The 22907-nt window shown below is 54.6% G+C and overlaps 1 protein-coding gene across 1 annotated transcript; it reads right to left on the bottom strand.

Moving 5' to 3' along the window:
- Window positions 1–13672: 13672 nt before the first annotated feature.
- SNAI3 (snail family transcriptional repressor 3) lies at window positions 13673–22662 on the bottom strand. The gene is made up of 3 exons (XM_025371175.1): window positions 22525–22662; window positions 17033–17653; window positions 13673–14940 (listed from the first exon to the last, which is right to left on the bottom strand). The coding sequence occupies exons 1-3, from the start codon at window positions 22598–22600 to the stop codon at window positions 14759–14761; spliced, it is 879 nt and encodes a 292-aa protein (XP_025226960.1). The 5' UTR covers window positions 22601–22662; the 3' UTR covers window positions 13673–14758.
- Between the last annotated feature and the right edge of the window lie 245 nt (window positions 22663–22907).

Genomic DNA, 22907 nt, shown 5'->3' on the forward strand with positions numbered 1-22907 from the left:
ATACTTCTTTATTTCTTTATTTATTCTTTATTTTTTTCTAGAAATAGGGTCTCACTCTGTTGCCCAGGCTGGAGGGCAGTGGTACGATCAAAGCTCCATGTAGCCTCGACCTTCTGGCTTAAGGGATCCTCCCACCTCAGCTTCCTCAGTAGTTGGGACTATGGGTACACACCACCATGCCTGGCTAATTTTTTTCTTAATTTTTTATAGAGATGTTGGAGGGGTCTTGCTATGTGGCCAAGACTGATTTGAACTCCTGGCCTCAGGGGATCCTCCCATCTCAGTCTCCCAAAGTACGGGGATTAGGTTTGAGCCACTCCACCTGGCCTGTCAATTCTTGGTGTATTTTTTCCTTGACGTGCATAGTACAAGCACATAGCGTGTTCTCCCACCTTGCTTTTTCTACTTACGTGCTTCTTAGAGATCATCCCAATTTAGTAAAAAGCTTCCTTGGTTATTGTCTAAATATACCTGGTCTGTCCTGATGGACAGTTGGGTTGTTACTGTAAACGGTGCTTTTCCACATTGTTTGCGCACATGTATTTCTGCAGGAGAAATTCCTGGAAGTGGAATTGCTGGGCCAAGTAGGATGTGCCTGAGTACTTTTGATAGCTGTTGGCAAGTCGCCCTTTGTGGAAGTCAATCGATTACTCAGGTCTCTCTGGAAGTCTGAGAGTGCCTGCACGCCTTCACCGGCACAATGGGTCATCTGTTAGAGTGAGACGTGGTGTCTCACTGTTTTCAATTTGCATTTCAGATGGTGGTGATTTTTAATTTCTCTTGCAATCACAGCCACTTTTCTGTTTTATGCAAAGCCACTAAATCCTGTTGAAGAGCCGGGCGCGGTGGCTCAAGCCTGTAATCCCAGCACTTTGGGAGGCCAAGACGGGCGGATCACGAGGTCAAGAGATCGAGACCATCCTGGCTAACACAGTGAAACCCCGTCTCTACTAAAAAAAATACAAAAAACTAGCCGGGCGAGGTGGCGGGCGCCTGTAGTCCCAGCTGCTCGGGAGGCTGAGGCAGGAGAATGGCGTAAACCCGGGAGGCAGAGCTTGCAGTGAGCTGAGATCTGGCCACTGCACTCCAGCCTGGGCCGCAACAGAGCGAGACTCCGTCTCAAAAAAAAAAAAAAAAAATTTCCTGTTGAAGAGCTGATGTGGACTGTCTGGGCCTATGGTCAGGGTGTACTCACTCAGCTACTCAGAGAGAGTGGGGCTTCCGGTCACCTCCTTCCTTCTGCCACAGCTATGATGAAAAAGAAGACACAGGCCTGGTGCTTTGGGAGGCCAAGGAGGGAAGATTGCTTAAGTCTAGTAGAAAAAAACAATTTATTTTTGTTTAGAGACAGGGTCTCACTCTGTTGTCCAGGCTGGAGTGCGGTGGCACCATCAGCTTACAGCAGCCTCAGCCTCCTGGGCTCAGGTGATCCTCCCACTTGAACCTCCCGAGTAGCTGTGATACAGGCACATGCCACTACTCCTGACTAATTTTTATTTTTTATTTTGTAGAGATGGAGGTCTTACTATATTGCCCAGGCTGCTCTTTTTTTTTTTTTTTTGAGACAGAGGCTTGCAGTGTCACCCAGGCTAGAGTGCAGTGGGGCAATCACAGCTCCCTCCTCCTTCTGCCTCCTGGTTTCAAGTGATTCTTGTGCCTCAGCCTCCCGAGTAGCTGGGATTACAAGTGTGCACCAGCAGACCCGGCAAATTTATGTATTTTTAGTAGAGACGGGTGTTCGCCATGTTTTTCAGGCTGGTCTCAAACTCCTGGCCTCAAGTGATATGCCTGCCTTGGCCTCCCAAAGCACTGGGATTACAGGCGTAAGCCTCCACACCTGGCGGTTGTTTTTTTTTTTTTTTTAATTATTTTTTATTTTTTGAGACGGAATCTTGCTCTGTCAGTCACCCAGGCTGGAGCGCAGTAGCGCGATCTCAGCTTACTGCAACCTCCACCTACAGGGTTCACGCCATTCTCCTGCCTTAGCCTCCCGAGTAGCTGGGACTACCACCACCACGACCGGCCACTTTTTTTTTTTGTATTTTTAGTAGAGAAGGGTTTCACCATGTTAGCCAGGATGGTCTCGATCTGACCTTATGATCCACCTGCCTTGGTCTCCTAAAGTGCCGGGATTACCTTCTTATTCTATCGCTCCCTCAGCATTCCTTGTTTTCATTATTAAAATTGTCTAAGTCATACTCACAGTTGAGCCATGTAGCAATGGGTGCCGACAGTGTGCTTGTGGGCAGACTCTCTTATTTAGTTGAGAACCTAGGATGAATGACCTCACTGAAAGATGTCAGACATAGATCCCCACACTGACTCCTGGATCAGGAGATCCAGGCTCTCTTGAACCTCAACCTATATGTGTGTCAAAAATAGGCCAGGCATGATGGTTCATGCCTGTAAGCCCAGCAGCACTTTGGGATTTGGGAGGACTGCTTGAGGCCAGGAGCTCAAGACCAGTCTGGGCGACATAGCGAGACTCCACCATCTCTACAAAAAGGAATTTTTTTTTGAGACAGAGTCTCATTCCATTGCCCAGGCTGGAGTGCAGTGGCGCGATCTCAGCTCACTGCAACCTCTGCCTCCCGGGCTCAAGTGATTCTCCTGCCTCAGCCTCCCAGGTAGCTGGGACTACAGGTGTGTACCACGCCCGGCTAATTTTTTTTGTATTTTTAGTAGAGATGGGGTTTCACCGTGTTAGCCAGGATGGTCATGGTCTCGATCTCCTGACCTCGTGATCCACCCGCCTCGGCCTCCCAAAGTGCCGGGATTACAGATGTGAGCCACTATGCCCGGCCTGGCCTACAAAAAATTTTTTTGAAAATTAGCTGGCCGTAGTGGTGCACACCTGTAGTCCCAGCTACTAGAGAGGCTAAAGCAGGATGATCACTTGAGCCCAGGAGTTCAAAGCTTCAGTGAGCTCTGATCACACCACTGCATTTCAGCCACAGGCATGGGTGCTCTGCTAAGTATGGTATGAGTAGGCTGTGTGTGACCCTGATTCATAAGGAGAGAGGGTCTGGGAGATTAATGAGAAGCCACACAGCTGGAGGGGAAGCCCAGCCAAGCCTGAGCATGTCCTGCCTGTCTCCAGGCCTGCAGCCCTGGGGGTTTGGCCTAGACAGGCCAGCAGAGGGGCCCCGAGCGCAGCCTGCACAGCGTCCTACTGCTGATCCCCGGGGCTTCCTGCTTCCTGGCGCTTCCTGTCCTTTCCCTGAGCCCAGGCATCTGGGACTTTAAGAAGTCAGAAAGTGACTGGAAAGGAAGGCGTGTGTCTAGCTTGCTCTATATCTGCCTTGCATTTGGGAGGTCTTCAGTGGAAACGTTTTTCTGGAAGCAGTCAGCAAATGTGAAACACCATCAAGCCAGGCAATTGGAGAGGTAAAAAGAAGTGAGGACTCGGGGAATAAGGGCATTTTAAAAATAAAAATTTAAATTAAAAAAAATAAGGAAATGTTTATTCCAGAGGGGTTTACAATACGATACTTTTTTTTTTTAACTTTTATTTTAGGTTTGGGTTACATTTGAAGGTTTGCTACATAAACAAACACATGTCACAGGGGATGGTTGTAAAGATTATTTCATCACGCAGGTACAAAGCCCAGTACCCAATAGTTGTCTTTTCTGTTCCTCTCCCTCCCCTGCCCTCGCCCCTCAAGTGGACCCCTGTGTCTGTTGTTTCCCTGTGTTCATAAGTTCTTATCATTTAGCTCCCACTTACAAGTGAGAAGATGCAGTATTTGATTTTCTATTACTGTGTTAGATACTTACTTTTATTTTTCATTTATTTGTTTTGAGACAGGGTCTCACTCTGTTGCCCAGACTAGAATGCAGTGGCAAGATCACGGCTCACTGCAAACTTGACCTCCTGCGCTCAAGTCATCCTCCTGCCTTTGCCTACTAAAGTACTGGGATTATAGACTTAGCCACCACACCCAACTAATTGTTTAATTTTTTGTTTTTTGTAGAAACAGAGTCTTGCCATGTGGCCCAGGCTTGTCTTAAACTCCTGGGCTCAAGTCATCCTCCCACCTCAGCCTCCCAAAGTGCTGGGATTTCAGGCATGAGCCACCACGCCCAGCCTTCTCTTCTCCTCTAAACAGGAGTCATTAGAGAAACCTGGCTTCCCCACAGGACTGCTGGAGTCCAGATCTCAGTCCATGATCTTCCTGCAGCTCCTCCCGCCATATCACCCCACACACGGGCCCCAATATAAAAAGCAGCGCCATGTTTGCTGTCCTGATGAGATACCCTACTCTGACTTCAAAGTCAAAGGGGCCAGTCGCGTTGGCTCACGCCTGTAATCTCAGCACTTTGGGAGGCTGAGGCGGGCAAATCAGTTGAGGTCAGGAGTTCAAAACCAGCCTGGCCAACATGATGAAACCCTGTCTCGACTAAAAGTACAAAAATTAGCTGAGTGTGTTGACATGCATCTGTAGTCCCAGGTACTCGGGAGGCTGAGGCAGGAGAATGGCCTGAACCTGGGAGACAGAGGCTGCAATGAGCTGAGATTGCTCCACTGTACTCCAGCCTGGGTGACAGAGGGAGACTCCATGTCAAAAAAAAAAAAAAAAAAAAAGGCCAATTGCGGTGGCTCACACTTATAATCCCAGCACTTTGGGAGGCTGAAGTGTGCAAATCACCTGAGGTCAGGAGTTCAAGACCAGCCTGGCCAACATGGCAAAACCCCATCTCTACTAAAAAATACAAAAATTAGCTGGGTGTGGTGGCACGCATCTGTAATCCCAGCTACTTGGGAGGCTGAGGCAGGAGAATCGCTTGAACCCAGAGGTGGAGGTTGCAGTAAGCGGAGATCGCACCACTGCACTCCAGCTGGGGCAACAGAGCAAGACTCTGTCTCATAAAACAAAAAAAAAGTGAAAGGAAATCTCAGAATATCTTACCGAGTGACAATGTAGAGACAAAAACGACAGACTCTGGCTGGGTGCGGTGGCTCATGTCTGTAATCCCAGCACTTTGGGAGGCCGAGGAGCACAAATCACTTGAGGTCAGGAGTTCGAGACCAGCCTGGCCAACATGGCAAAACCCCATCTCTACTAAAAATGCGAAAATTAGCCACGTATGGTGGTACATGCCTGTAGTCTCAGCTACTTGGGAGACTGAGGCAGGATAGTCGGTTGAACCTGGAAGGTGGAGGTTGCGGTGAGCCGAGATCACACTACTACACTCCAACCTGGGCAACAGAATGAGACTCCATCTTTAAATAAATAAATAATAAAATTACAGTCTCTGGGTCTAAATTGCCTGAGTTTAAAGAACAGCTCTGCTACGGATTCACTGTGTGAGTTCAGGCAAGCTACTTAACCGCTCTGTGCCCGTTTCCTTACCTGTGGGGATAAGGATGGTTTCTTGTACATGATAAAGCCCTTTGAAGGAGCCCACCTGTGTTTATCTGCAGGGAGTAGTGTTACTGACCCCCCAGAGAAGCTGTTGGGTGAGTGTGGTCGTCTTTCAGAAGAAACAGAATGTGTATTTGCTTAAATCAGTGAGTAAATACAGATTCTTCTGTAGCTTCCAGTTTTCCAAACCAGGAGCTGCACATACACCCTCGTTTACTGTATGCACGTGGCCGGAAACCTGGCCAACTGGGCTGGCGGCTCAAATGGCCCTGCCGTCCTTGTGCCCGAGCCACTCACCTCGGAAAGTATTTCCCTTCAGGGACACACACATCCAGCTCACCCGTTTTCCAGCTTGCTTTTCCGCACCATGGTGATCCTGGGTGGGAGTATCTGGGGCTTGATTTGTGCTGTCTGGGTGGACAGAGAGGCAGCATCACCCAAGCCTCCCAAGGCTGATAATGGGATTAAATTAGTTGTCAAAGAACAAGCAGATCCATTTCCAGGGCAGGGGAACAGATCGGTATTGACCCTCCTTGGAAATTAGTATTGGCCAAAAATCAGCCAGGCGAGGTGGCAGGCACCTGTGGTCCCAGCTACTCGGGAGGCTGAGGCAGGAGACTGGCGTGAACCCGGGAGGCAGAGCTTGCAGTGAGCCGAGATCATGCCACTGCACTCCAGCCTGGGCGACAGAGCAAGACTCCATCTCAGAAAACATATATAAAGAAATAAATAGAAATTAGTATTGGCTGGGTGCTCATGCCTGTAATCCCAGTCCCAGTACTTGGGAGGCCGAGGCGGGCAGATCACGAGGTCAGGAGTTCGAGACCAGCCTGGCCAACATGGTGAAACCCTGTCTCTACTAAAAATACAAAAATTAGCTGGGCATGGTGGTGGGTGCCTGTAGTCCCAGCTACTCGGGAAGCTGAGGCAGGAGAATCGCTTTAACCCAGGAGTCGGAGATTGCAGTGAGCTGGGATCGCACCACTGCCCTCCAGCCTGGGCGACAGAGAGAGACTCTGTCTCAAAAAAAAATAAAAATTAAAAAATAGTATCAGCCAGGGACAGGGGCACACATCTGTGATCCCAGCACTTGGGAAGGCCAAGGCAGGAAGATTGCTTGACCTCAGGAGTTCAAGACCAGCCTGGACAACATAGTGAGACCTTGTCTCTATAAAAAATTATCTAGGTGTGTGGCATACACCCAGCTACTCATGAGGCTAAGGCAGGAGGATTGCTTGAGCCCAGGAGGTTGAGGCTTCAGTGAGCCCTGATTGCACCACTGCTCTGCAGCCTGGGCAACAGAGCATAATCCTGTCTCAAAAGAAAAAGAAGAGAAGAAAATACAAGAAATGAAATTAGACTAGGGGCATGGTGTTGCTCACACCTATAATCCTTGCACTTTGGGAGGCCGAGGCCAGCAGAATCCTTGAGCTCAGGAGTTTGAGACCAGCCTGGGCAACAAGATGAGACCCAGTATCTACAAAAAATACAAAATATTAGCTGGGCCTGGTGGCGTGTACCTGTAGTCCCAGCTACTCGGGAGGCTGTGGGAGGATCCCTTGAGCCTGGGAGATCGAGGCTACAGTGAGCCAAGGTTGTGCCACTGCACTCCAGCCGGGGTGACAGAGAAAGACCCTGTCTCAAAAAAGCAAAAACAAAAAAGTTTGTCTGAATCTTTTTCACGTCTGGTGTGGCAGGTGTGGATAGCTGGGCCCTCCTGGGTGCCTCTGCGTGATGTCGTTTGGTTGATGCATTTGGAGAGAATCTGCTCTCCAGACCTGCAGGGGCAATGTGCTTTCCTGGCCTCTTCAGATCAGGGTGGCTTTTCTTGGGTGCTGCGCCGAAACTCCAGCACTAATCTTTCTTCAAGGTGAGCCGCAAGGTGGAATCTGAGGCCCACCCATTAGTGAGAGTTTCCTCCTGGTATCCGTGGAATCTACTGGTCTGTCTCACTTTGGCCTTTGACCCAGGCAGGGGATCCTGACATCCACATTGGTCATTCTGACAGCTTTGGTTTTGGTTCACTGCCTTACACGGGGCTTCCAGATGTTGACTTGCTTCATTTGACAGTATCAGGAAATCACTTTCCCCTGAGAAAGTAAGCATGGGAAGCTGTCAGGCTTTTAGTGGAAGATGAAAGTTTCCAAATTTTCTTTTTCATTAGACTGTGTAAGTTTTACCATTGGCGGTAAGTTCTGTCCGTTGTTCCCTTTGAAGTGGCGGGCTCACCTCATTCCTGCCAAGACCCAGGGCCATGTTCTCACAGTGCTGCCATCTTTCCTCTGTGTGCTCTGCAGAGAGTGGACCTCGGCGTGTGTGGGGCTGTGTGCGCTGCCACTGGGTCCCTCCACACAAGCCGCCGTGGACCCAGGGCCATCCCAGAACTGTGATTGTTTCCTGAGGTGTGGGGGATGTGCCAGCACTCACATGGCTATGGCTGCTTTTGCACCATTGGTGCCTGTGCCAAACAGGAGAGCAGCTCTGCCCAGCAGAAGCCACCTAGAGGGTCTCAAGGGGTCTGCAGACCGCCTGTCAGAACAACTTGTTCTGTGACGAGGAGACCCCACCGTGCTGAGCAGAGCCCAGCTGGGGTGCGGTGGGTAGAGGGGGCACCATGTCCACGATAGCGCAGAAATGATGCTCGGTGGACGGGACGGCAACAGGACCAGGACCCGCTGGCTGGGCTGTGTCTCCATTCCAGCCCCTCTTTTGACCAATGCAAAACAGCTGAGTTTCACAAGGGCCTTGTGCAGATGAGAAGTCCCTGTGACCTCACTGCCCACCTTCTCTCGCCTCTCAGCTTCGTTTCTGAAGTTTCCTGGACCTCCCCGCTGCCTGTTCCCAGGGGAAGGGAAAAGGAGCTGGTATTTGGGGCTGGGTAAGCAACACTGCAGTGCTCTGCATCTTCCTACGGTTGTCTCACAGGCTCACCCTCACGCAGAGAACAAGCGCAGAGAAGGGGAGGGAAAGGGAGGGAGGGAGAAGCAGGGGAGCTGCTGAAGAGAAGGGGCCTGCTTTAAGATTCCCAGATTTGGCCTTGAGGGAAGGGTTTCTGGGAAGGAGCTGGGGGTGGCAGTGCTGATTGACATCCTGTGGGAAGGTGGCCCCGCATTTCCTTGGGATTCCCAGAGATGGCACATGACCCCTGGCAAGATGGGAGGTGTCTATCTACCCTGTTAGGCTGGGCCCTGGGTCTGAAAGTCTGCCACCTTTGCCCATTCGCGTGATACAGCTCTACCCAACCCCGGGGCAGGTGCTGAGCAGCTCTCAGACAGTGCCGTGGGCTGGGCCAGGGATGGCTGCGAAGACAGACTCACAGCAGCCAGAACCTGGCGTCCAGAAATAGAGATCCTGAGAGGAGTCAAAGCTGAGGGTGTTCCTTAGGTTGGCAGTTTTATTTTGGATGTCCTAAATGTCTTTGGTTTTTCTTCCTTTTTTTTTTTTTTTTTTTTAGGCAGGGTCTCGCTCTGTCACCCAGGCTGGTATGCAGTGGGGCGATCTCAGCTCACTGCAACCTCCGCCTCCCAGGTTCAAGTGATCCTCCTGCCTCAGCCTCCTGAGTAGCTGGGATTGCAGGCGCCCACCACGCCTGGCTAATTTTTGTATTTGTAGTAGAGACAGGGTTTTACCATGTTGGCCAGGCTGGTCTCAAACTCCTGGCCTCAGATGATCCTCCCACCTCAGCCTCCCAAAATGCTGGGATTACAGATATGAGCCACCACACCCGGCCAGCCTTTGGTTTTTTATGGTTTACTTGGAGTTCTCTTTAATTCTGACATAGAAGTTCGCACGATCCCTCTTCCTTTTTTTTTTTTTAAGACGGAGTCTCGCTCTGTCGCCCCGGCTGGAGTGCAGTGGCTGGATCTCAGCTCACTGCAAGCTCCGCCTCCTGGGTTCACGCCATTCTCCTGCCTCAGCCTCCCGAGTAGCTGGGATTACAGATGCCCGCCACCTCGCCTGGCTAGTTTTTTTTTTTGTATTTTTTTACTAGAGACGGGGTTTCACCATGTTAGCCAGGATGGTCTCGATCTCCTGACTTCGTGATCCGCCCGTCTCGGCCTCCCAAAGTGCTGGGATTACAGGCTTGAGCCACCGCGCCCGGCCAACGATCCCGCTTTCATAGATGAAGAAACCAAGGCTTTGTGACTAACTCAACCCTGCAAGGAGGACAAAACTGGCATCAGAGCACCTTGCTCCTGGGTCTGGCAGGAGTGCCTCGTGCTTGCTGAGAGGCCCACAGATTGATCTGGCTCAAGAGTGGGAGATGGGAGGTGACCAGGTCTGTGCCAACCTCTCTCTGAGCTCCTCCGGGTCGTGGCAGCTGAGGTGCTCCTCCGGGAATGTTCTACCATCCACGAGGTCGGGTAGGCCTGGAAGCTTTTGTTCCATTGAACTCTGCCAGGGAGCTATACTTAGCCACGCGAGTGGAGGCCGGGAGTGGGTTCTCTGAATATACATAGTAACAAGCAGGCTATTTTCAAACACCTAGAGAACCCCCCTGATTATTCTGGGCCAAAATGATATTTATAGGATGCTCTGGGCTCTTGGACACGAAGGCAATAACCTTAGCGCCTTTTGGCGTTCGGGATAAGTTTCTTTCAACAGGGAGTGGGGAGAGGGACCTGGTCACCCAGAGGCCCGCTGTCCCTCAACACCTGTTTCTAGGAGGCCAGGCGTCCTCTTTGCTTTTACACTATGAGTCAGAGAACAGCGAGAGGCACGCAGGGCCACTAATTTTCCTTCCTGCACACCCCGGTGTGGGTCCTGTCTGAGGCCTGCCGTGTGCTGTCAGGGGAGACATCATCAGGGGACTTTTCCTGCTGTGAGGAGGGTGCAGCCCCCACCTTTCAGAGCTTGGGACACCCTCTTCCTCTTGTCCAGGATCCTCAGGGATTTCCTAGGCTTGCACTCACCCAGACATCACTGGGCCATAACTGAAACACCCGCTTCCAGTGTGCTCAGGTCCTGCAGCCTCCTGTCCATCCTTGCCCCGCCTCCCGCCCGGGAGAAAGACTCTGACAGTACCCCTGGAAGAGGGAGGAGAGTGGATGTGATGAGTGAAGATTTGGGTGGGGAAAGGAAGGCCTGAGTCCTGGGAGGAATAACTTGCCAGGCCCCGAGCCCCTGGAGACTGTGAGCAAGGCCGAGACGCCCCCTTCCTGGTGCTCTAGCTGCAGGTGTTGGAGAGGGCTCTAGAAGCCCAGATTTTAAGTGACCACCCCAGGTTAACCTGGGCATAGTCAGGCAGAACAAGGAGGAGAGGCCAGCAGTGAAGGGTGGGGCTGGTAGGCAGTGGCTGGGGGTGTCCTGGTGGGGCTGGCCGCCCTTGCTGCCTCTGACTTGGGCCGGACCTGCCCTAAGTGGAGTGGCTCCTCCATTCTTTACACCCCAGGCCCCCTGCAGGTGCCCTGCCTTTCCTCTGCCCCTCTCTCTGCCAACCCGTTCTCTCCCTCCCAGCCCCTGCCCGCCCAGATATAAATATAAGAGCATTTTCCATGGGCTGAGACAGAAGGGAAAACATTCAGCTTTATTTTCGGCTTGTGAAATTCCTGTCCTTCATTCCCAACAGGTGCAGTAGCCTCATTTAGATATTGGGACCCAGAAATAGAACACAATTTACAATATAGCTTCCTTTAGGGATCTGGATGCTACAAAAAAAAAAAAGGCCTCCTATGAGATGCCAAGACTTAACAGCTTGACAGAAACCGTGGTTGGAGCTCTTGCCTTTTTCCAGGCCGGTGGAGACCCTCACCCCTGGCAGCCTGACCGTGAAGCAGAGGAGGCAAGAGCTCCGGGAGACAGTCGGGAGGGAGGGGGCCCTGGAGGACAGGCTTCTAACCCTACTCCTCCTCAAGAGCCGGGTGCTGGCCTGTCCCCTGCCTTTGCCCTGATGGGGATGAGGGAGAGGAGATGGGTCAGGAAACAGCCGTGACCATTGGGGAAGGTGACTTGGATGCAACCTTTGAAGGAGATGCTTCTAGTAAACCCCATCGGTTAAGATCAGCTGTCCCCCATGATCCTTTGTGTGTGTTTTTGGTTTTGCACAGGGTCTCGGTCTGTCGTCCAGGCTGAGTGCAGTGGTATGATCTTGGCTCACTGCAGCCTCCACCTCTTGGGCACAAGCAGTCCTCCTGCCTCAGCCTCCTGAATAGCTCAGACTGCAGGGGTGCGCCACCACACCCAGCTCATTTTTTTGTATTTTTAGTAGAGACAGAGTTTTGCCATGTTGCCCAGGCTGGTCTCAAACTCCTGGGCTCAAGTGATCCACCTGCCTTGGCCTCCCACAGGGCTGGGATTACAGGTGTGAACCCCCATGCCCTGCCCTCATGATCCTTTGTAGACTGAGGGAAAGAAGAAGAGGGTGAGGCCCCCCTCTCCTCAGCACTGAGTGCAAGGACTCTCAAGGCAACTCTTGGCAAAGCCCTGTGTTCCTATTGGCTGTTTAGGTGGAATGGTGTCCCCCACTTCCATATGTTGAAGTCCTAATTCTCAGGCCCTCCGAATGTGACTATATTTGGAAATAGAGGCTTTGCAGATGTCATGAGTTGAGATGGGGGCCTCCTGGAGCAGGGCAACATGACTGTGTCCTCATAAGAGGAGAGACAGAAACACACGCACACCAGGGAGACGCCATGGGAAGCCAAAGCCACCAGAAAGCCTGGAACAGCCCCGCCCTCAAAGCCTCCGAAGGAACCAGCCCTGCCGACACCTGGACCTGGGCCTTCCAGCCTCCAGAACTAGGGGAGAATGAAACTGTTGTTTCAGCCACTCAGGCTGGGGGCCTTTGTTATGGCAGCTGAGTGGGTGCCTCCCTCTGGGGACGGCCAATCCCTGTTGGGGAGGCAGTGGTCCTGGTCCAGGAATGTGAGAGAGGCTTTCTCAGTGTCTTCACTCCTCCAGCTCACATGGAGGCTGGTAGCGGCTGCAGCCCGAGCTCTCCTGGGGAGTCTGTTTACTCAAGGTCACCCTTGGTCCAGAGGAGCCCAAGGTCTAGGTCAAGTTTCCTCTGGGATGTCCCCAAGGCTCCTCAAACAGGTGTCGTCAAACCATCTGCCCAAGGGCCCGTTAGCACCTGGCAAGTGTTAGCCAGGCTGATCTGCCGCGGGCTGCCCTGAGTGGGGCTCTAGCTGCCCAGGTTGGGACTGGAGCAGCCAAGTGGCTGAGCAACAAGGTGCTTCGTGTGTGGTCCCTGTGAGCCCTCCTGAATATTCTCATGGACAGACGGATGGACAGGAGGCTCAGCGGGCTCTGGGGAGCAAGGGGAGCCCTTGCCGCTCTCCACATGGCTCCATTCCAGGACCAGGACAATGATGCCTTCCTGGCTGGAGCCAGAAGCAGAGTAGCTGACAATGGGCCAACCCTCCTGAGGAACAGGTATCCCCCAGAAACCTCCTCCACTGCCCTCCTGAGGAACAGGTGTCCTCCCAGAAACCTCCTCCACTGTCCTCGTCAGTGAAGGCGTCAGGGACTAGGAGCGGCCTCCTCCCTCCTTCCTGGACGCTGCCTCTGGGGTTGAGCTGACAACGGGCCAACCCTCCTGAGGAACAGGTGTCCCCCCCAGAAACCTCCTTCCGCTGTCCTTGTCAGCGGGTGCCCTTCCCAGAAACCTCCCTCCACTGTCCTCATCAGCGGGTGTCCCCCCCCAGAAACCTCCCTCCACTGTCCTCATCAGCAGGGCCCCCCCCCCCCACAAACCCCCCCCCACCGTCCTCATCAGCAGGGCCCCCCCCGCCAGAAACCTCCCTCCGCTGTCCTCATCAGTGAAGGCATCAGGGACCAGGAGCGGCCTCCTCGCTCCTTCCTGGACGCTGCCTCTGGGGTTGAGCTGGAGAGGTTGAGACATGCTGGGAAGAGGAGGACCAGCCCAGTGGGTGGCCACCCAGCAGCTTGGCAGTGAGAAGAGGCCACGTGTAAGAAGGAAATGCCACCATCCCACTGTACGGGGGGGAGCAGGACTCCGGGGATGGGGGTGTTGGGTGTAGACAACCATGCCGATTTGGCACAGTGTCTCAGCAGAGCAGGGCAAGGGTCTGGGACTCGACAGATGCCCCAAGTACCATGGGTGGACAGAGGCCCAGACCGTCTGCGAGACAGCAGTGATCACGTCAGACCCTCGCAGTGTGTGAGGGCTGCAGCAGGAGCCCTGAGTCCTCTCTTCTGACCAGGCAGCAGGGAGGACTCACTGCCCCCAGCCGCACAACGCCTGCCCTGGCCTTGGTCTCGGCCCTCTCACCGGCATGAGCTACAGCCTCTAGGCTGTTCTTCTGTGCCATGGGACAGGCAGCTGGGAGGACTCAATGCCCCCAGCTGCACACCACCTGCCCCTGCCTTGGTGTCGGCCCTCTACCCAGCACAAGCTGGAGCCTCTTGGCCGTTCCTCTGTGCCGTGGGATGCTCTCCCACTTCTGTGCTGGCTTCTGCCCACGACGGCGCCCCTGGTCACCCGATGGCAGCATCCCCACCTCTCAGAAGAGTTTTTCACAGTGGCAGGCCCTGACCCAGAGTCTCCTGCCTACTTGGTGGCTGAAGGCCCCAGGTGATCCCCGAATCCTGCTGTCTCAGGGAGTTTCTCAGAGTCCCACCTCCTCCACAGAACCAGGGGATTGGCCGAGACTCAAAGCTTCGAAGAATGGAACATGCAGGTGTGCAGAGACCATTTATTACCCCATGGCTGTTCTTGCCTGGAAAGTTGAGTGCCCTGAGATCCCAGCCCCTTGAGGCTCTGAGCAGGACAAATCCCAGAGGCACCCCATCTCATCCCAACGCACCCGAACCACCAATTGTGGGCTCCCCCAGTCCTGCCCCATCTTCTGGAGAGTCTGGTGAGGTGGGGAGGGCGCGTGTGTGTACATGTTTGTGCACACGAGCGTAGACGTGTGACACGGGACAACTTGTCCCAGACCCCAAACCAAAGGCTGGCAGGGACCGGCTGAGAGGTAGTTGTGCCTACTGAGGAAGGACCACACGGCCGTGCTCACTGTAAGTCCGAACTGTTCATTTCTGCTGCAAGGGAACGAGGCAGCCTTGCAAGTCATCTGGCGGCAGTGCCGGCCCATGCTGGTGGCCACCTCCCCAAGGCTCTGACTTGGAAGGGCAGACCCAGAGACCTGACCACATTGAAATGGAACCATGGCTCTTGTTCTGATGAAAGTCTTCACTGGGAGAGGAGTCTCCTCTGAGTGGGCTCCGTGGGGTGGGAGGCCTGGGTGAGTGTCCTCCGCCCCGGTGGCCCCGCTGGATGTCTTTGGTTCTGACTGGACACAGATATGGAGGATGCACCAAGTATGAAGTCAGGCCCTGCCCTCCCAGACTCCCGGCTCCTCTGGCGGCAGGAGGGACACCAGCTCTCAGGGTGAGGACCATCCCCCCTACCTGCACCGACTATGTGCCTCTCAGGGGCCTGGGCAGCAGCCAGACTCCTCGTGCCGCGCCAGGAGGGACATGCGGGAGAAGGTCTTGGCACAGCGCTGGCACTGGTACTTCTTGGTGTCCGAGTGCGTTTGCAGATGGGCCCGAAGGTTGGAGCGGTCGGCAAAGGCCCTGCTGCAGTGTGAGCAGGCATAGGGCTTCTCCCCTGGGGGAGGAAGAAGAGGGCCGGTGACACCATGGAAGGTGGCCTGAAGGCTAAAACACCCACTGTGACCATCAGTGGATACTCCCATCCCTTCCCTACAAATGCTCACAGCCCGAGCACCCAGGGTTGAGCTGTGTGGGGACGGGGTGGCACGCCACACCTGGGCGAGACACACCTGAAGACCCTCTGAGAAGCACAGGCGGCCACAGGCTTTAGATCTCCTAATGTTGCTGCAATAGCCCTCCCGGGGACCTCGGCCACTGGAAGAGGACGGGGGAAGCACTGGGGGCCTCTGGCAGCTGTTCCTGGCCACTGACAGGCAAGTGGGGGGGTCTGGCCAGCTCCAGCAGAATCCAGAGCAGGGGTAGAGCTGGGGACTTCGAGGAGGCAGCATTTAGGAGCCACCTCCCATCAGGACAACATGGGGTCTGGACAAAGTCCTGTTTGAACCTTGGCCCAACACCTGTAAAGGGAAGGGTGACTGGGAATCGTGTGTCCATTCCTGTAGCCCCATAGAGTCCTGAGAGACCCCAGCCTGCAGCCCCTGAAGGGCCCAGAGCACCTGCATTCCTGCTGGTGGGACACCAGGCATGCTCCTAGCCAGGCCAGCCTCTTGCAGGGCCTCCCCACACCCCTCACTCCCAGGCTGAGGGCACCAAGCCCCAGGGCCCTTTGGCCTGGAAAGGGGGTATGGGGGGTCTCCTCATCAAAGGGTTGAGAAAAACCGGAAAGGATTTCCTGGAGACCTGGAAAAGGCCTTGTGACTCAGAAGGTCCCAGTCACAAGAGTCATGACTTAGGGGGTAGGGAACCTCCAGTTAGAAAAAGTGTGAACTAGCTGGGCACAGTGGTTCATGCCTATAATCCCAGCACTTTGGGAGGCCAAGGTGAGAAGACAGATTGAGCCCAGAAGTTCAAGATCAGCCTGGGCAACATAGCGAGACCCCTGTTTCTACAAATAATTTAAAAATTGGCTGGGCATGGTGATGCATGTCTATGGTCCCAGCTACTCAGGAGGCTGAGGCATGAGAATCACTTGAACCCAGGCACTCAAAGCTGCAGTGAGCTGTGATCAAACCACTGCACTCCAGCCTGAGCAATAGAGTGAGACCCTGCCTCAGACCAAAATAAAAACAAAAGTGTGAACCTCTGGGCCTGATGTGGAGACTGAAGCTTATTCCTGGAGCCCTTTATTCCTTTCTGTTTTTATTCTTTGCATGCTGAGGTTGACAGAAAGCCTGGGCAGAGGCTGCTGGCTGGCTCTTGGGAAGAGCAAGCCACTTTTGTACTTTAATGGCATTATTTTTTTGATTTTTTTTTTGAGACAGAGTCTCACTCTGTCACCAGGCTGGAGTATAGTGGCACCATCTTGGCTCAATGCAACCTCCACTTCCTGGGTTCAAGTGATTCTCCTGCCTCAGTCTCCCCAATAGCTGGGATTACAGGTGTGCACTGCCATGCCCGGCTAATTTTTGTATTTTTAGTAGAGACAGGGTTTCACTATGTTGGCCAGGCTGGTCTCGAACTCATGACCTCAGGTGATCCACCCACCTCAGCCTCTTAAAATGCTGGGATTATAGGTGTGAGCCACCATGCCTGGTCGGTGTTTTGTTTTGTTTTGTTTTGTTTTGAGTTGGGGTCTTGCTCTGTTGCTCAGGCTGGAGTACAGTGGCATGACCACAGCTCACTGCAGCCTCAACCTCCTGGGCTCAAGTGATCCTCCTGCCTCAGCCTTCTAAGTAGCTGGGCCAACCAGCAGGGGCCACCACACTCAGCTAAGTTTCTATTCTTAGTAGAGACTGGGGTCTTGGTGTGTTGGCCAGGCTGGTCCTGAACCCCTGACCTGAAGTGATCCTCCTGCCTCAATCTCCCAAAGTGCTGGGATTACAGGCGTGGCTCCTGCACTGGCCCCTACTGACACCTGGACTTTGGACTTTTGGCCTCTAGTCTGTGGTCTGTGGGACTCTGTACAGATAAGTCAGGAGGCAGAAGCTGAATTGTTTATAAAATCACCCCTCTTCCTTTTCTAACTCCCACAGCCCTCCCTCTTCCCCCAGCCCAGACCGTCCTTGCAGACCTTCACCCTGTCCTACCTGTGTGGGTGCGGACGTGGCCCTGCAGCAGCCAGGGCCTGGAGAAGGCCTTTCCGCAGATCTTACAGGTGCAGGGCAGCGTGTGGGTGCGGATGTGCATCTTGAGGGCGCCCAGGCTGGTGTACTCCTTGTCGCAGTACTTGCAGGTGAAGACGCGCCCCGCCTGCAGGTGGCAGTGCAGCTGCCGGTGCCTGGCCAGCCCGGCCAGGGTGTGGTAGGGTTTGTGGCAGTGGAAGCATTGGAAGCCGCCGGGGGCTCGGGGCGTCCGCTCAGCCCCAAGCAGTTTTTCTGGAGCCCTGTGCCCGTCTGGGCCCAGGACTGGGGACCACTGTGTGGGCAGCACCAGCAGTGGGGCCAGGTTGAGGTGGTTCAGGCTGTCTTTGAGGGGTACAATGGGGGCCCAACTGGCCCAAGGGTCGACCCGGCTGACTTCCAAGGCGTCCGGCCCAGAGGCCCCCAGAGCTTCCTCGATCCGTGGAAGGAGGGGCAGGGAGATGCAGGCGATGGCTGAGGAGCCGTCCCAGGGCTGGGGAAGGTCACCGGGCACAGAAGGGGCCTCCTTGTCTTGGGGGAGGAGGGGCACCACCAGCCCCCCACAGGCAGAGCAGGCACCATTGATTTCTAGAGGGGTGGAGGGGAGAGAATATACAGATGAAGACTGAGTCCCCAGCGCTCTGTGTTTCCAGCTCCGATTCATGGGCCCAATCCCAGCCCATCAGCAGCCTGGCATGGGAGGTGTAGCCGGGAGCCCGCATGCAGACCCAGCTTGCAAGGGAGCTGGCGGTGCTGTGCAGGGAAGTGACAGCATGGCCAGGAGTGGAGTCATCTAGAACAAGAAGGCCCCGCGGTCTAGAGAGTGAATCTCACTTCCTCTTTAAACACAAAGAAACATCTGACAGGACCCGTCGTGTTCAGGAACATGAAACAGGCCTCGTGGCTAAAGGAGGGCCTTTACGCCTCGGCTGGGCGGGTCCCTCTGGTGAGTGCCCCCCCACCGCCCCCGCAGAGGGGTACCAGCCTGGGCCAGCATCCTCCAGGCGCCCACGCAGCACCCATAAGTCAGACGCTTGGCAGCAAGGAGCTGGCTGAGTGTAAAATCAGCCCCCTCATAACTAATCACCCTCCAGTCACCCAACAGCTACCCCTCGGGCATCTCCTTTGTGGATAATGAGGCAGTGAGCTCAGAAGCCTCCCTGACCGCTGACCAGTGCCCGCTCTGCTGTGCTCTCAACGCAGCCGAGCCACATGGCTGGGGTGCTCTGGCCCAGGCTTTCAGAATTGCCCCTGGCTGGGCTCCTCCCCAGGACGGTGGTTCCTGAATTTGGGGGCCGGCACACCACATACCACATGGTTGGTCCACTTAAGGGTAGCAGCCCCCAAATAAACAGGTTAGTCTGCAGGCAAGAGTTAAATTCTGTATTTCCCCAAAGCCAAAACCTCCCAACAGCCCTCAATCCCTTTCTTACTCTAGATGTGTTAAAATAGATCTCTGGCTCTGTTTCTACCTCCATGCTGAGGCTTTGGGTAGAGAAAGACAACCCATAGAATAGGAGAAAATATTTGCAAATCAGACTTCTGATCAGGAATAGCATCTAGAACACTAGAACATATAAAGGATGTTAGCAAGTCAACAATAAAAAGACAAATAATACAATTTTAATATGGGCAAGGGATTTTTTTTTTTAAGATGGAGTCTTGCTCTGTCGCTAGGCTGGAGTGCAGTGGCGCGATCTCTGCTCACTGCAACCTCCGCCTCCTGGGTTCAAGAGATTCTCCTGCCTCAACCTCCTGCATAACTGGGGCTATAGGCGCCCTCCACTACACCCGGCTATTTTTTTGTATTTTTTAGTAGAGACAGGGTTTCACCCTGTTAGCCAGGGTGGTCTCAATCTCCTGACCTCGTGATCCACCCGCCTCAGCCTCCCAGAGTGCTGGAATTATAGGCATGAGCCACCGCGCCTGGACTTTTTTTTTTTTTTTTTTTTTTGAGACGGAGTCTCGCTCTGTCACCCAGGCTGGAGTGCAGTGGCCGGATCTTGGCTCACTGCAAGCTCCGCCTCCCGGGTTCACGCCATTCTCCTGCCTCAGCCTCCGGAGTAGCTGGGACTACAGGCGCCCGCCACCTCGCCCGGCTAGTTCTTTGTATTTTTTAGTAGAGACGGGGTTTCACCGTGTTAGCCAGGATGGTCTCGATCTCCTGACCTCGTGATCCGCCCGTCTCGGCCTCCCAAAGTGCTGGGATTACAGGCTTGAGCCACCGCGCCCGGCCTTTTTTTTGAGACAGAGTCTGGCTCTGTCACCCAGGCTGGAGTGCAGTGGCATGAATTCAGCTCACTGCAAACTGCAACCTCCACTTCCCAGATCCAAATGATTCTCCTGCCTCAGCCTCCCAAGTAGCTGGGACCACAGGTGTGCACCACCATGCCTGGCTATTTTTTTCCCCAGATAGAGTTTTGCTCTGTCACCCAGGCTGGAGTGCAGTGGCGCTAACTTGGCTCATTGCAACCTCCGCCTCCCAGGTTCAAGCAATTCTCCTGCCTCAGCCTCCCGAGTACCTGGGATTACAGGCAAGTGCCATCACGCCTGGCTTATTTTTGTATTCTTAGTAGAGACAGGGTTTTACCATGTTGGCCAGGCTGGTCTCGAACTCTTGAACTTGTAGATCTGCCTGCCTCAGCCTCCCAAAGTACTGGGATTACAGGCATGAGCCACCGTGCCTGCCCCACCCCACCTTTTTTTTTTTTTTCTTTTTGAGATGGAGTCTCACTCTCATTGCCCAGGCTGGAGTGCAATGGCGCAATCTCAGCTCACTGCAACCTCTGCCTCCTGGGTTCAAACGATTCTCCTGCCTCAGCCTCCTGATAGCTGGGATTACAGGCACCTGCCACCATGCCCAGCTAATTTTTGTATCTTTAGTAGACACGGGTTTTTGCCACATTGGCTAGACTGGTCTCAAACTCCTGGCCTCAAGTGATCTGCCCATCTCAGCCTCCCAAAGTGCTGAGATTACAAGCATGAGCTACTGCACCTGGCCTGGGCAAGGAATTTGAATAACTGTTTCTCCAAAGACAATACACAAATGGCCAATGAACGCATGCAAAGATGCTCAATGCCATTAGCCATCAGGGAAGTACAAATCACAATCACAATGAGACGCTCACACCCAGTAGGATTGACAAAAAGAGACAATAACAAGCACGGTGAGGATGAGAAATAGGGAATTCAAAGGAACATCTCCCATCTGCCACTCTCTCCTGACCTGACCTTCTCCCACCCTCAGTCTTCCTAATTACAGAGTCATCAGGTTTCTGTCCACCCAGAAGTGAGGGCAGTGACAGGATAAGAGGCAGCGTCCAAGAGAGTTCTGGGGAGACAGCACTCGGGGAGCCCCGGGTTTCCCGGCTTTGCTGGGGCCTCTTGGCAGGAGAAAGTCACCATTTCTCGTCTCCATCTCTAAGACATGGCTACCTTTCTGCCTCCAGGTATTGTCACAGAGCCAGGACCCTGTTTGTGAGCCCAGTGGCTGAGCCCAGAGGCAGGACGGGGCAAGAGACAGTCTCACCCATCAGGCTGACCATGTGTTTCTGCTGGGATTTTAAATGCTTTCCCAATACTCTCTGGGTTTTGTTTGCTTTTTTATTCATTCTGCAGTCCAGATCCTGGGGAGAAGAGACTGTTTTGTTTTGAGACAGAGTCTTACTCTGTCACCCAGGCTGGAGTGCAGGGGTGTGACCGCGGCTCACTGCAACCTCCATCTCCCGGGTTCAAGCGATTCTCCTACCTCAGCCTCCTGAGTATCTGGGATTACAGGCACCCGCCAGCACACCCAGGTAACTTCTGTATTTTTAGGAGGGACGGGGTTTCGCCATGTTGGCCAGGCAGGTTTTGAACTCCTGACCTCATGTGATCTGCCCGCCTTGGCCTCCCAAAGTGCTGAGATTACAGGCATGAGCCATCACACCCAGTTGAAGAGACTGTTAAGTACCTTGCTGGCTTCAGGGGTTCCCTGGGGAGCCATAGAAGGAGAGATTGAGGGGCCCCAAACCCCAGCACCTCAGGTCTATCCTGGGGTAACATCTTGGCAGAAAGTCGCCAGGGCCCCCTGGCTGTCAGAAAGCCATGCAGCTGGGGCTACAGTGAGGAGGGAAGCAGGGGCGGGAAGCAGAGAGCACTGCGGGCAGCAAGGCTACTCATGACAGTTGGCCGCTGGGCCCAGCACAGCTACCCAGATTTGCACACTCGGATGGACTCTAAACAACACTTTGAAACTTGCAACTATGACCCAGTAAATTCCATTTTCCATCACATCTGTAGTTACATGTGCATCCACATACACATAACTGAAGCCAGTGTCCTTCACCATGAGCCAGGCACTCCAACAGTTTCTGCTCTATTTTATTTTACAAAATTGGTGGTGGTGACTCATGAAACTGATGTCAAAATGCACATTTGAAAAGCATGGTCCTAGCTGGCACCTCCTGGTGGCAGCCTGGGCCTCGGGTGTGGGTCCAGGTGGGATCCCCCCTACACCCAACTCTGGGTTCTGAGCTGGGATAAAGGCCTCTTGGGGGTGTTGCTGGGGGCCCCTGCCCCAGCAGTGCCCTTCCTGCTCTCCCCCACTGGCCACAGCGCGTGAGTCCTGACCACTGTGTCCGCCGGTGCCTCTCAGTGGGTCTTTGTCCCAAGAAGCTGCCAAGCCAGGTGGGAACTGCTCTCACCACCCGTGTGGCAGGCTGTCCTCTGAAGGACACAGTCCTCTTCTCTCGTGTCCCTAAGCCTAGCAGGCAATGGAAATGAACGGACAGCCCAGTTGCTGGGCACCCATCTCCCCAGGCTAGCCAGTGTGTGGAGGATTGCAGCCCTTTAGCCCAGCCTGCCCAGGCAAGCCTACCAGGATGAGCAAGAGGGCTTCTGGGGTGAGGGGAGGTGGGGGAGGGAGGCAGGCTACGGGAGGAGGCTCACCTGAACTGAATGCAGGAGGGGCAGTGCCTTTGCACCGGAAAGAGCCCATTAGTCCTCCTCCTCACCATCTCCTGTGCTCACACCCCCAGTCAGCGTGCGCTGGGGGTCCCTCAGCCAGGCCACCCCAGACGGCCCTCCCTCCCTCCCTCCCTCCCACCACCCCACGACCCCTCCCAAATGTGTGTGCCAGGAAGATGACTCCAGGGTCCCTTTAGCTGGGGCTGTAGTGGTGGGGACAGGCGGCCGTATTTAAGAGGTGAGTTCCAGGGAGACTTCGGGGCTTAGAAAACTTCTCCAAGTGGGAGAGAACCTCCCCCGCCCTGCCGGAGGCGGGGCTCAGTGCCCTGAAGTGGAGGCACCCGTGGGCCACCTACCTTCCTGCAGCCGCAGTCGCTGCGCAGAGGTACTGGCTCCTTCTCCTCCCACCTGGGACAGGTGTCCCCCCACTCCCCGCTCCCAGGGGCCTCTCTCTGTCTCCCGCCCCTCAGGGTCGAGTCCCGGGAGGGGCTCGGGGATCGGGTAGCCCGTACCTCTCTGCGTCTCCAGCCGCCGGTAGTTGGGGACCCTGTGGCTGGAGTGCGTTTTCACCAGGAAGGAGCGCGGCATGTTCCCCTCCCGGGCGGCAGGCCGGGGCGGGCTGGGGCGGGAGGGGCGAGCCCGGGTCCCGACTGCTGAGTCCGCGGGCGCTTGCGGGCAGCGCCGGGCCCGGGCAGGTGCGGAAGGGGTCAGGCTCATTAGCATAGCGCGCCGCCTCCGCCAACCAGCGCCCGGCGCGAGTGGGGCGGGGACGCGGGGGCGGAGCTTAGGGCGGGGCGGGGCCGCGGGCAACACGCCCAGGACAGGTGCGCGGGCGGGGCGGGGCGGGGCGGGGCGGGGCGCGCGTGGCCACCGGTGTCATCCCCACGGGACTTCT

Source organism: Theropithecus gelada, chromosome 20 (assembly GCF_003255815.1).
Source record: "Theropithecus gelada isolate Dixy chromosome 20, Tgel_1.0, whole genome shotgun sequence".
NCBI lineage: Eukaryota > Metazoa > Chordata > Mammalia > Primates > Cercopithecidae > Theropithecus > Theropithecus gelada.

Bases quoted from the DNA above. Each gene is read 5' to 3' on its own strand.
- SNAI3 (XM_025371175.1), bottom strand. From the start codon at position 22,600: ATGCCGCGCTCCTTCCTGGTGAAAACGCACTCCAGCCACAGGGTCCCC. The intron at 17,654-22,524 runs GTACGGGCTACC...CCACCCCTCTAG, and splicing joins GCGGCTGGAGACGCAGAGAG to AAATCAATGGTGCCTGCTCT. The intron at 14,941-17,032 runs GTAGGACAGGGT...TTCCTCCCCCAG, and splicing joins CCACGTCCGCACCCACACAG to GGGAGAAGCCCTATGCCTGC.